Raw genomic sequence first — 13,540 nt, forward strand, 5'->3', positions numbered from 1 at the left:
ACCAACTGGTGCAGTCCTCAGACTCCTGACCCATTCCATTCAAATGTGGCTCACATCCTTGACTTTTTACAGTTGGGTCTTGAAAAAGGTCTCAGCCCCAGCACTCTCAAAGTCCAAGTATCAGCTTTAAGTGCGTATTTTGATCAGGACCTGGCAAACCATCGCTGGGTGAAGCGATTCCTCTCTTCAGCGGTTAGAGCCCGTCCTAATCCGCTGGCAATAGTTCCCCCTTCGGATCTTAACTTGGTTGTTCAGGGATTGACTCATGCTCCGTTTGAACCTCTGGCTTCCTCTATCATGAGGTGTCTGGCCTGGAAAACTGCATTCTTGATTGCGATTACTACGGCCAGGCGAGTGTATGAAATCCAGGCTCTTACCATCTGAGAGCCCTATATGAAGATTCTGGATGATCGAATCGTCTTCCGTCAGGATCCCTCCTTTCTCCCGAAAGTGATGTCAGACTTTCATAGGAACTAAGACATTATTCTGCCATTTTTTTGTCAAAATCCAGCTAACCAAAAGGAGATGGATATAAAGTACAAATCCAGCGCAATCTCATGAAATAGTAAAAGTATATATGTTCTTCTTTATTCATAAACTTCCATAAAATCCAAGGGGTACATGCAGCATAAAATTATTAGATGCACAGGTCAGAGCGACGCATTTCAACAAACTGTCTTAGTCATGGTCTGACCATGAAAATATGTCTTCTATTCTAGGTTCTTCACAGTAGCCACCTTTTGCTTTGATTACTGCTTTGCACACTCTTGGCATTCTCTTGATGAGCCTCAAGAGGTAGTCACCGGAAATGGTTTTCACTTCACAGGTGTGCCCTGCCAGGTTTAATAAGTGGTAGAGAAAACTCTTTCAATGAGAAGGTGTGTCCAAACCTTTCGGTCTTTACTGTATATATATCACACTGTATTTACACCATTTTTGTTGGTAGCAAAAATTCATTATCAAGATGATAAATATCTTGGAGTCATCAGACATACTCAGAAAAGAGGATTTTTAAATTTTTTTTTTTTTTGCTCCAAATGTAAAATAACTTTTAATCATAAATATTAAAATTACAAACACACCCAAGTGAAGTTTCCAGGGTGCTCATATAAGGTATCTTTTTCACAAATATTAAAAGATGTATAGACACAAAAAGAGTTATCCATCTATCTTTCTTTCCCTGTTCTCTCCTGTCTACCAGCGGAGACGGCCCTAGTGTTATTTTCGTCTCCCCGCTCCGCAGTGGTTTGCCCTATTCTTGCCCTTTTAATGACCCTATGTATCAAGAATAAACAAAGGAGATGAGCTGGGGTATAGGTGTAAAAAAGGGGGGGTGATGTAATAATCGTCCGTCCTTACAGAAAGTGAGACAAAACAAATATTTGACAATGCCTTGAGAGCTGTAAGGTACTAACATACAGGAAATCTTTCAGAGAGACCATTTTTAGTTCCAAGAAAGTGTATAGGTGAATCGCAGTCACACGGATGGAATATGGCCCATCATTCAGATCTTCCGGTAGCATAGGGCCGAAAGACCATCCAGTAATGAGTCTATATCTTAGCCTACCAATTTCTCCATAAAGACTGAAATACTGAAGGACATCTGGGGATATCACCCCAATGAACGAACCGCATCCATTGATATCAGAGATGCTGGTATCCCTTGTTGTAGTTTGTCCTTCCAAAAACCATCTTATTTCAAATATAGCCGCCTCGACGCGTTTCTCAGGAAGCTTCCAAGTGTTTTTCAATGGAGCCCAAAAATATTAATAGCCATAGATATGTAAATATGGTCACTCTGGGCCTCTGTCGTTAGTCCTCCCAGAATGATGCACCCCTCTGCCAGGATTAATGGCTTTTTTTTCCCTTTTTTTTTTTACATTTTATTCCCTTTTTTAAGTAATACAGTTCTACAACTAGCACCATATATAGTAATTTTGGCCAACATATTGTAGTAATGTCTCCCATCCTGGTCCTCATCTTTTAATCTTTTAGTAATGTCCCCATCATTGTCCCCTTTTTGTAGTAATGTCCCCAAACTTGTCCCCATATTGTAGTAATGTGCCCATCCCTGTCCCCATCCTGTAGTAATTTCCCCATTCGGGTCCTCATCCTGTAGTAATATCCACATCCTTGTCCCCATCCAGTAATAATGAGCGCATCCTGGTCCTCTAGTAGTAATGTCCTCTTTACTGGACCTCTTGTAGTAAGGTCCCCTATACTGGACCTCTTTTGGGGTCCCCTGGTCATCCTGGTCCCCTGTTGTGACACTAATATACACACACACACCCTACCCTGTGCAGCCACACACACACACACGCCCTGCCATGTGCAGCCACACACACACACCCTGCCCTGTGCAGCGCCACACACACACACCCTGCCCTGTGCAGCCACACACACACACACACACGCCCTGCCCTGTGCAGCGCCACACACACACACCCTGCCCTGTGCAGCCACACACACACACACACACCCTGCCCTGTGCAGCGCCACACACACACACACACACACACACCTGCCCTGTGCAGCGCCACACACACACACACCCTGCCCTGTGCAGCCACACACACACACACACACGCCCTGCCCTGTGCAGACACACACACACGCCCTGCCATGTGCAGCCACACACACACACACACCCTGCCCTGTGCAGCCACACACACACACACACACACACACGCCCTGCCATGTGCAGCCACACACACGCCCTGCCATGTGCAGCCACACACACACCCTGCCCTGTGCAGCCACACACACACACACACCCTGCCCTGTGCAGCCACACACACACACACACACACCCTGCCCTGTGCAGCCACACACACACGCCCTGCCCTGTGCAGCCACACACACACACACACACGCCCTGCCCTGTGCAGCCACACACACACACACACACACACACACGCCCTGCCCTGTGCAGCCACACACACACACACACACACACACACACACACACGCCCTGCCCTGTGCAGCCACACACACACACACGCCCTGCCCTGTGCAGCCATACACACACACACGCCCTGCCCCTGTGCAGCCACACACACACACACACGCCCTGCCCTGTGCAGCCACACACACACACACACACGCCCTGCCCTGTGCAGACACAGACGCACACACACGCGCACCAAAACTTTCTTCTCACCTGTTCTCCATGCCCTCGGCGTCTCCTTCCCTGCATCTTGCAGCCGGCAGGCACATGGACCCGGTAAGGATCGCAGCCACTGTCGGCACTTCATCTGAGATTCAGGTGAATGCTTTGCAGGTGCTGCGCAGTGCGCAGATTCAAGTTCTCTTTGCACAACTTAATATCTGGCCAATCAGAGGTGAGCAGCTGAGGTCATACGTGTCACTTGCTTGGGCGGCAGCAGACATTCAATTGTGCAGAGAAAGATTGACTCTGCAGCATTGGCAAAATGATCATCTGAAATAAAGCTCTGATAGCTGGGGTCCCTGCACCAGCCGCAATCATAACTTGGTCCATGGGCCTGTGGGCCACTAGAAGCAGCCTCAGGGGCCATGTGTTTGAGACCTCTACTCTAGAGGTTCAAAGGGAGGATGTACCAGGCCGTCAATACTGTAGGAAGGTCCCAAATAGGAAATATATTCTTTATTGACATTCAAATGTTTTTAATTGCTTTAAAAAATCTTGTTAGTAGCTGACTTCCAGATAATGGCCCCTCAAAAAGAGAATTGATCGCTGAGAAATGGACCCTCAGCGTATTCAGCTTCAGGCCTCTACTGAATCCCTCAGGAACTTCAAAACATTGGGAAGATCAGGAGCAGAATGGAAACCTCCCTAACACCCGGCCTTAAATCTGCTAAATCACCCGACCATAAACTTTGATTTTTCTTTTTTTGTAAGGGGTGAAGGATCAAGTACGACCTCCCTGCAGGAAAACAGCTGGTCCTATTTGCAATTAGCCCGGGTGGATTTTTTTTGGGGAGGGAATGAAGTACATTATTTTTAGTCAAGTTATAGTTGGATATTTTTTACACAGGGACAAATGGTGAAGACAGAAGCTGAGGCCTCTCCCTCAAGGGGCTCTCAAAACAATTGTTTTCACCACCAGGGGCAGAAAAGCTTGATGACGATGGAGGCGGAGATGACGGTGGAAGCATAACTTCATTGCACAGCATACTTCCAGTAGCTCCGTTCCCCTAAGGCTATGTGCCCACGTTGCGTTCTATTATGCAGCGTGTAAGTCACTGCATATGCGTCTCAGAACACAGCCGAAAAGCTGCGTTCTGAGACGCATTGTTAACTGCAGAATTCCTGCTGAACTGACATTTTTGTCAGTGCGGTCCCACTTGGCTCTGCAGCATCCCCATAGAGTTGCCGAGTGGGACCGCATTGTCAAAAAGAGCATGGCTGGCTGCGAGACACTGCCACGCGATCAGAATGAACTTGGATGAACTTCACCCGACTTCATTGTGATCGCGCGGCTCTGTGCGTGTGCCGCGGCTTGATTTGCGATCACAGGTGAAGGACTCACTGGAGACCGCAAATCTCCTGAGTGACTGAAGTGAGCCGCGCGATCACCGGTACCATCACTCAGGTTACGCAGCTCGAGTCCTCCACCCGAGACCTGTGGCCGCGGGTAACCTGAGTGACGTCTCCGCTGACAGTGCGACTCACTTCAGTTTCTGCGTGGAGCTGACAGGAGCGGCGGTGTTCTACGGCCGCTCCTGTCAGCTTCATGTAGCAGAGCTGGATGTGTCGTGGGACCTCGTGAGGATTACGCTGGACCTGGAGGGGTGTTTGGGGATTTTAATACAGTGGTGAAAGAGGGTGTTTTTTTGTCTTATTTCAAATAAAGGATTTTTTTGGGTGTATGTGTTTACTTTCACTTACAGGTTAATCATTGGGGATGTCTCATAGACGCCTGCAATGATTAACGTAGGACTTAGTGGCAGCTATGGGCTGCCATTTACTCCTTATTACCCAGATTGCCACCGCACCAGGGCAATTCTGGATGATCCGGGTAGAGTCCCGGGACTGTCGCATCTAATCGATGCGGCAATTCCGGGCGGCTGCTGGCTGATATTGTTAGGCTGGGGGGCTCCCCACAACATGTGGCTCCCCATCCTGAGAATACCAGCCTTCAGCCATGTGGCTTTATCTTGGCTGGTATCAAAATTGGGGGGACCGCACGCTGTTTTTTTTTAATTATTTTTTTTACTGCACTACATAGACCTGCCCACCCGCGGCTATGATTGGTTGCAGTGAGACAGTTGTCACTCAGTGGGGGGCGTGTCTGACTGTAACCAATCATAGGCGCCGGTGGGCGGGGAAAGCAGGGAATAGCAGATTGAATAATGAGTGTCCGGCATTTTTAAAAGCTGGAGAAGCCGCTGGAGGAGTGTGACAGCCGTGCAGCTCATCGGGGATCGGTGAGTATGAGAGAGGGGGGGAGAGGGATAGACCGACAGACAGAGAGAGAGACCGACATTGCAACCAAAACGCACAAAAGAAGTGACATGTTGCTTTTTAGAACGCAGCGTCTTGGCAGCAGCCGAAACGCTGCGTTCTAAAACGCAATGTGCGCATGGAGTATGCACAATCTTCATAGATTGTGCTGGGGACGCAGGACGCAGGTAGTTACGCTGCAGTGCAATACGCAACGTGGACACATAGCCTTAATCTGGAGGATAGTTTTTCTCCTCACTGCTCTTTCTAAAGCTGCCTTAAGAAAATGTCCTATATTTATAGAGCTGTAGATGAGCGTATTTGGCATTCATATATTTCTTAATTGCAATAACTGAGGCTCTGAGGTTTCTGGGTTTGCATCACCCAAAAAAAATCCAGCTGGGTAAAGTATCACTTCCCTCCAAGAGGAGGAAAACAAATCTGATCCTACACACCATGTCCCTAAAAAATCCAGCATAGCTAATTGCAAAAGGGACCAGGTTTTTCCTCCTCTTGCAGGGAGGTGATACTTTGTCCTTAATGCAATTAGCCTGGCTGGATTTTTGGGGGGGAAGCAATGAGGTACATTTTTTCACTCAAGTTATAGTTGGATACATTTTGCACAAGAGCAAATCGTGAGGAAAAAAGCTGAAGCCTCTGCCTCAAGGGGCTGTCAAAACAATTGTTTTCACTGCCAGGGGCAGAAGAAATTGATGGTGGTGGACAAAGCGGAGATGATGGTGGGGTGAGGCGATCATTATGGTGGAGGAGGCAATACTGTTTTGTACCGTTTTTAGAAAAAAATGGCTTAAGTTTGAATAGCTCTGCTCCCCTTCATCTGGAGGATAGTTTTTTTCCTTCACTGCTTTCTCTAAGGCCTCTTTCACACGTACGTGCCTCCAGTACATGTATGGTCCGTTTCCTCACGTACCGGAGACACGTACACACACGTAGACCTATGTCTTCCTATGGTGTCAGACACACGTATGTATTTTTGCACGGAACGTGTGTCCGTTCCGTACATACGTGTGTCCATTTATTTCTCATGCCGACATGTCCGTTTTATTTCCGGTATCACGGGTGTCACACGGAACGCAGTCGGGTCACACGGAACACACACGGACCACACGGATGTGTTCTGTGTGACACCCACAGGAGAAAAGACGTGTCTGCGAGAAAAAAAAAAAAAACATTACTCACCTTCTCCTGCCCTCCTGTCTCTGCCGCTGCTGTCATGTGCTGTTGACCGCCGCTCATTCAATATTCACTTCACTGCGACCGGGAGCAGCAGCAGTGGGGAGTCGGCAGCACCGGAGACCGAAGATCAGCACCACGGACAGCGACACCAGGAACAGGTGAGTAGAAAGTTCCCGTTCTCCGTGTGTTATCACGGATAACACACGGAGAACACACGTAGGCTATGCACACAGCACACCGAGGGCAATACGCACCTTTGACACATCCGTGAAACACGTGTGTGATTTTCACGGACGTGTAAAAGAGGCCTAAAGCTACCTTTAGCAAATGACCTTTCTTTATAGAGCTCTAATTGAGCGTATTGGCATTTATATATTTCTCATTTGCAATAACTGAGGCTCTGATCCTGTAGGAACAGGCACGGGTAGCTTCTATTAGAGCTTTGCTCATGTCTGGTTGTACTTCTGGAAGCTGGCCTCATTACCTGCCAAAGAAATAACTGTGAAACCTAATTTGAAAGTCATGGGTGAGGGAGAGAACAGAGGAAGGAAGGAACGTGAGAGACTTGTGTGTCCGAGAGACTTGTGTGTCCGTGCTGGTCCATGATAAACCTGGAACAGGTCAACCCCTATTCATAACGACCAATTCAATAAGGATAAAGGGAACCTGTCCTCAGAGATAATGCTATTAACTTGCATAGATGTGGTTAATCTGCATTTATTACCTGCCCAATGTCTGCAAAAACGCACCTGGGCGAAAATGAACTTTATTTTCTTTGGCAACATTTGGTTTGTTAGACCGCGGTAGACCATTTTCTTTGTCTATTCTATCTAAATGTGGAAATTGCTTTTTTGTGTTGTAGAAAAAAAAATCACATTCAGTCTGTATTTCATCCTTATAGGAAATCCTTGTGAGAATAACAGTTTATCACTAAATTGTAAGAAAGAAGATACCGGGAATCCCTCTAATGAAGTAAACCTAATTACCCTTCATTTACATCCTGGCCTACATACTTCACTATCATATAATCCCCCTACTCATGAGGAACCCTCTGCTGAACAATCTCAGATTGATACCACAATTCCAGGTGACAAAGAGAAGACAAGATTTCAGTGTGACAAGCAACTTACTAAAAGCTCAAATTTTGTAACACAAACAAAGCACATAGAGAAGCCATACTCCTGTTCAGAATGGGGAAAATGCTTTATAAATAATTCAGAAATTGCTAGACATGAGAGAATTCACACAGGACAAAAGCCTTTTTTGTGTTCACCATGTGGGAAATCCTTCACAGATAAAGGGACTCTTACAAGACATCAGAGAATTCATACAGGATTGAAGCCATATTCATGTTCAGAATGTGGGAAATATTTTAAAAAGAAATCACGTCTTAATAAACATCAGAGAATTCACACAGGAGAGAAATTATTTTCATGTTTGCAATGTGGAAAGGGCTTTCGAAATAAATATTCTCTTCTTACACATCAGAGAATTCACACAGGCAAGAAGCCGTATTCATGTTCAGAATGTGAGAAATGCTTTGCAAGAAAATCAATTCTTGTGGTACACGAGCGAAGTCACACTGGACAGAGGCCGTATTCATGTTCAGAATGTGGGAAATCTTTTACACATAAAACAAGTCTTGTGACACATGAGAGAATTCACACAGGAGAGAAGCCGTATTCATGTTCAGAATGTGGGAAATCTTTTATACATAAAACAAGTCTTGTGACACACGAGCGAAGTCACATTGAAGAGAAGCCATATTCATGTTCAGAATGTGGGAAATCTTTTACAGGTAAATTAGGTCTTGAGATACACGAGCGACGTCACACAGGAGAGAGGCCATATTCATGTTCACACTGTGAGAAATGCTTTACAGATAAATCGGGTCTTGTGTCACACGAGCGAAGTCACACAGGAGAGAGGCCGTATTCATGTTCAGAATGTGGGAAATCTTTTATACATAAATCAAGTCTTGTGACACACGAGCGAAGTCACATTGAAGAGAAGTCATATTCATGTTCAGAATGTGGGAAATCTTTTACAAGTAAATTAGGTCTTGAGATACATGAGCGAAGTCACACAGGAGAGAGGCCGTATTCATGTTCAGAATGTGGGAAATATTTTAGAAGTAAGTCAGGTCTTAAGATACACAAGCGAAGTCACACAGGAGAGAGGCCGTATTCATGTTCAGAATGTGGGAAATGTTTTACACGTAAGTCAGGTCTTAAGATACACAAGCGAATTCACACAGGAGAGAAGCCATATTCATGTTCAGAATGTGGGAAATCTTTTATACATAAATCAAGTCTTGTGACACACGAGCGAAGTCACATTGAAGAGAAGCCATATTCATGTTCAGAATGTGGGAAATCTTTTATACAGAAATCAAGTCTTGTGAAACATGAGCGAATTCACACAGGAGAGAGGCTGTATTCATGTTCAGAATGTGGAAAATCTTTTACAAGTAAATCAGGTCTTGAGATACACGAGCGAAATCACACAGGAGAGAGGCCATATTCATGTTCAGAATGTGGGAAATCTTTTATACATAAATCAAGTCTTGTGACACACGAGCGAAGTCACATTGAAGAGAAGCCATATTCATGTTCAGAATGTGGGAAATCTTTTATACAGAAATCAAGTCTTGTGAACCATGAGCGAATTCACACAGGAGAGAGGCTGTATTCATGTTCAGAATGTGGAAAATCTTTTACAAGTAAATCAGGCCTTGAGATACACGAGCGAAATCACACAGGAGAGAGGCCATATTCATGTTCAGAATGTGGGAAATCTTTTATACATAAATCAAGTCTTGTGACACACGAGCGAAGTCACATTGAAGAGAAGCCATATTCATGTTCAGAATGTAGGAAATCTTTTGCAAGTAAATCAGGTCTTGAGATACATGAGCGAAGTCACACAGGAGAGAGGCCGTATTCATGTTCAGAATGTGGGAAATATTTTAGAAGTAAGTCAGGTCTTAAGATACACAAGCGAAGTCACACAGGAGAGAGGCCGTATTCATGTTCAGAATGTGGAAAATGTTTTACAAGTAAGTCAGGTCTTAAGATACACAAGCGAATTCACACAGGAGAGAAGCCATATTCATGTTCAGAATGTGGGAAATCTTTTATACAGAAATCAAGTCTTGTGAAACATGAGCAAATTCACACAGGAGAGAGGCTGTATTCATGTTCAGAATGTGGAAAATCTTTTACAAGTAAATCAGGTCTTGAGATACACGAGCGAAATCACACAGGAGAGAGGCCATATTCATGTTCAGAATGTGGGAAATCTTTTATACATAAATCAAGTCTTGTGACACACGAGCGAAGTCACATTGAAGAGAAGCCATATTCATGTTCAGAATGTAGGAAATCTTTTGCAAGTAAATCAGGTCTTGAGATACACAAGCGAATTCACACAGGAGAGAGGCCATATTCATGTTCAGAATGTGAAAAAGGCTTTACAAATAAATCAAATTTTGTGAGACATATGAAAAGTCACAAAAGAGAGAAGCCATAGTCATATTTACAATGGGGAAAATCTTTTATACATGAATCCCGTCTTGTTAGACATGAGAAAAGACATACAGTAAAAAAAAAAAATGTACTGTATTTTTCGCTTTATAAGACGCACCTGATTATAAGACGCACCCCCAAATTTGGTGAAGGAAAAGAGAATTATTTTTTTTTAATATTAAATGGGGTCCATCTTATAATGCCAGTGTCCCTCAACAAATCATATAGGATATATGTCCCTCATAGCCCCCCATCCTAAAATTAGCCCCCTTAATCTGGATATGGCCCCCTTATATTGAATATAGCCCCCTTATGATGGCACACGTTCCCCTGTGCTGCCTATGGCCTCCTATGGATTGCATACATTCCCCTGTGCTGCCTATGGCCCCCTATGGATTGCATACATTCTCCTGTGCTGCCTATGGTCCCCTATGGATTGCACACGTTCCCCTGTGCTGCCTATGGCCCCCTATGGATTGCATACATTCCCCTGTGCTGCCTATGGTCCCCTATGGATTGCACACGTTCCCCTGTGCTGCCTATGGCCCCCTATGGATTGCATACATTCTCCTGTGCTGCCTATGGTCCCCTATGGATTGCACACGTTCCCCTGTGCTGCATATGGCCCCCTATGGATTGCATACATTCCCCTGTGCTGCCTATGGTCCCCTATGGATTGCACACGTTCCCCTGTGTTAGATATCGCCCCCATAGTGCTACCCATGGCCCCTATATAGATCGCACAAGTCCCCCTGTTAGATATCGCCCCCATAGTGCTGCTCATGGCCCCTATATAGATCGCACAAGTCCCCCTGTTAGATATCGCCCCCATAGTGCTGCCCATGGCCCCTATATAGATCGCACAAGTCCCCCTGTGTTAGATATCGCCCCCATAGTGCTGCCCATGGCCCCTATATAGATCGCACAAGTCCCCCTGTGTTAGATATCGCCCCCATAGTGCTGCCCATGGCTCCTATATAGATCGCACAAGTCCCCCTGTGTTAGATATCGCTCCCATAGTGCTGCCCATGGCCCCTATATAGATCGCACAAGTCCCCCTGTGTTAGATATCGCTCCCATAGTGCTACCCATGGCCCCTATATAGATCGCACAAGTCCCCCTGTTAGATATCGCCCCCATAGTGCTACCCATGGCCCCTATATAGATCGCACAAGTCCCCCTGTTAGATATCGCCCCCATAGTGCTGCCCATGGCCCCTATATAGATCGCACAAGTCCCCCTGTTAGATATCGCCCCCATAGTGCTGCCCATGGCCCCTATATAGATCGCACAAGTCCCCCTGTGTTAGATATCGCCCCCATAGTGCTGCCCATGGCCCCTATAGATCGCACAAGTCCCCCTGTGTTAGATATCGCCCCCATAGTGCTGCCCATGACCCCTATATAGATTGCACAAGTCTCCCTGTGTTAGATATCGCCCCCATAGTGCTGCCCATGGCCCCTATAGATCGCATAAGTCCCCCTGTGATAGATATCGCCCCCAGGCTGCTGCCCATAGTAAAATAAAACCCTCTTTCCTTACCTCCTCCAGCGCTGAGCTCCCTCCTGTGTCCCTCCGTGCTTCTCTTCCTTACTTACTGGTTCTCGGCCAGTCATGTGATCGGCACAGCAGACTGAGATCTCTGCCTGCCTGATCACAGTGGAAGCAGGGACACAGGGAGAAACGCTGCAGGGGTAAGTAAAGATTTTTTATTATAGAATGAGTAGCAGCACGGGGGCCAAATCTAACACAGGGGGGTGCATGTGCGATCACAGGGGGGCGCAGGCTCATATAATATGCACCGCTCCCCCAGCCCATCACTGCGTGCGATTTCAGCACCATTGGAGATGGACAGCGACTGTGCATATTATATGAGCGGGAGCAGGAGATCAAAGGCTGCAGCCCGCAGCGTTCCCCTGCACTCAAGAGCTGCTGCCCCCACCTCCCCTGTACCCTGCAGTGTACATATATATACCCCCCCCCCCGTATATTCGGCTTATAAGACGCACCCCCTACTGTCCCCCAAAATTTGGGGGAACAAAAGTGCGTCTTATAAAGCGAAAAATACGGTAATTATGTTTTGTAGATTGTAATAAACAGTGCTAAGCTTAAATGAGTACACTCCCTTTTGAGAGGTAAGATTTTAATAAATATCTCGCTTAACACAATTTCAACAATGTTTACAACACAAAACATTTTTTCACTAATAACTTGAAAATAATGTTAATAATATAACTAATTACAGAATCTTCACTTTTGCTTAAATTAATTAATGCAAAAAAAAGTACATCCCACATCAGAACTACTACATGCACTATTTTGGATGGCCTCCACGATTTTTAAGGACAGCACTAAGTCTTCTAGACCTGGAATGAACGAGTTGGCAACATTACAACGTCCATCTTTTTCCCTTCAAGAACGAGCTCTTTTAGAGCCTGGATGCCGGATGGAGAGTGAAGCGCAACTTGTCTTTTCACAATTCCCCATAGGTGTTTGGGATCAGATTAAGAGACTGTTAGGAATATCAAGAGTTAAAAGTTGTAACAAAATGTATTTTGAATGTTTATGCTTAAAACTTAGGATAGAGATGAGGAAGAATGTAAATTACGTCCTTGAATTTGTAGAATGTATAATATCTGCACACCTGTGCCTTAGATAAACCAAGAAAATTGTCCAGATCAAATTAGCAATGACTAGCCCTTCATCAGCCTATACACAAAACTGGGTTTAAAGCCAAAATAAATACTTTTTCTTTAAAATAATTCTAAATAATTTTGAGTGGTTCAAAACGTCGGGTCGGAGTGTAGGCGCTCTAGTCAGTTATATGTTTGCTGTTGGCGGATTACCGGTCGAGCCTAACTGTATTTTTTGTAATTGTCTTTGATTGTGAAACATACAAAAGAATATTCTGATTGTTGAAAGAATAGAGGATTGGGTTTGGGTGGGTGGGGATTGTTTTGCATACCTGCGTGTATTTGGAATTTATTTGTTATATCAAATTAAAAGGTTAATAAAAATTATTTGATTTAAAAAAAAAATAAAAATTAAAAAATTTCTTTATTGAAAAGTTTTAAAAATAAGTCAAATCATTTACAAAAAAGAACGGGGATATGCGTAGAACATTCCTCCTCATTATATCATCCATATAAGCACGTTTTTACACCAGGAAAAACATTTCAATGTGCAACATACTGTCGTGGAAACCACTGTTCTCGGGAGAGCTAATTTAGGGTGAGATACAAAGTGATCTCCAGATCTGCCAGTGTTGGTCCAATTAATAGCGATGCATCGGAGACAAACACACGAACACACAGTTAATGTCCGTGTACCAGGCTTTGTCTGAATCTCAGATGCCCAGACAGTAGTTTATTACAACCACAAAAGAAAAGGG

At 45.0% G+C, this 13,540-nt stretch overlaps 1 protein-coding gene across 2 annotated transcripts in view; it reads left to right on the top strand.

The window, feature by feature from the left end:
• The window catches only part of LOC142256283 (uncharacterized), a 65,512-nt gene extending 52,431 nt beyond the window's left edge, over positions 1-13,081 (top strand). For both annotated transcript variants that reach the window (XM_075327903.1, XM_075327893.1), the window contains one exon: positions 7,524-13,081. In XM_075327903.1, coding sequence (XP_075184018.1) covers positions 7,524-10,153 — 2,630 coding nt within the window. In that variant the 3' untranslated portion in view covers positions 10,154-13,081. The remainder of the gene's footprint in view (positions 1-7,523) is intronic.
• Positions 13,082-13,540: the final 459 nt, after the last annotated feature.

Source organism: Anomaloglossus baeobatrachus, chromosome 1 (genome assembly GCF_048569485.1).
Source record: "Anomaloglossus baeobatrachus isolate aAnoBae1 chromosome 1, aAnoBae1.hap1, whole genome shotgun sequence".
In the NCBI taxonomy this organism is placed as follows: domain Eukaryota; kingdom Metazoa; phylum Chordata; class Amphibia; order Anura; family Aromobatidae; genus Anomaloglossus; species Anomaloglossus baeobatrachus.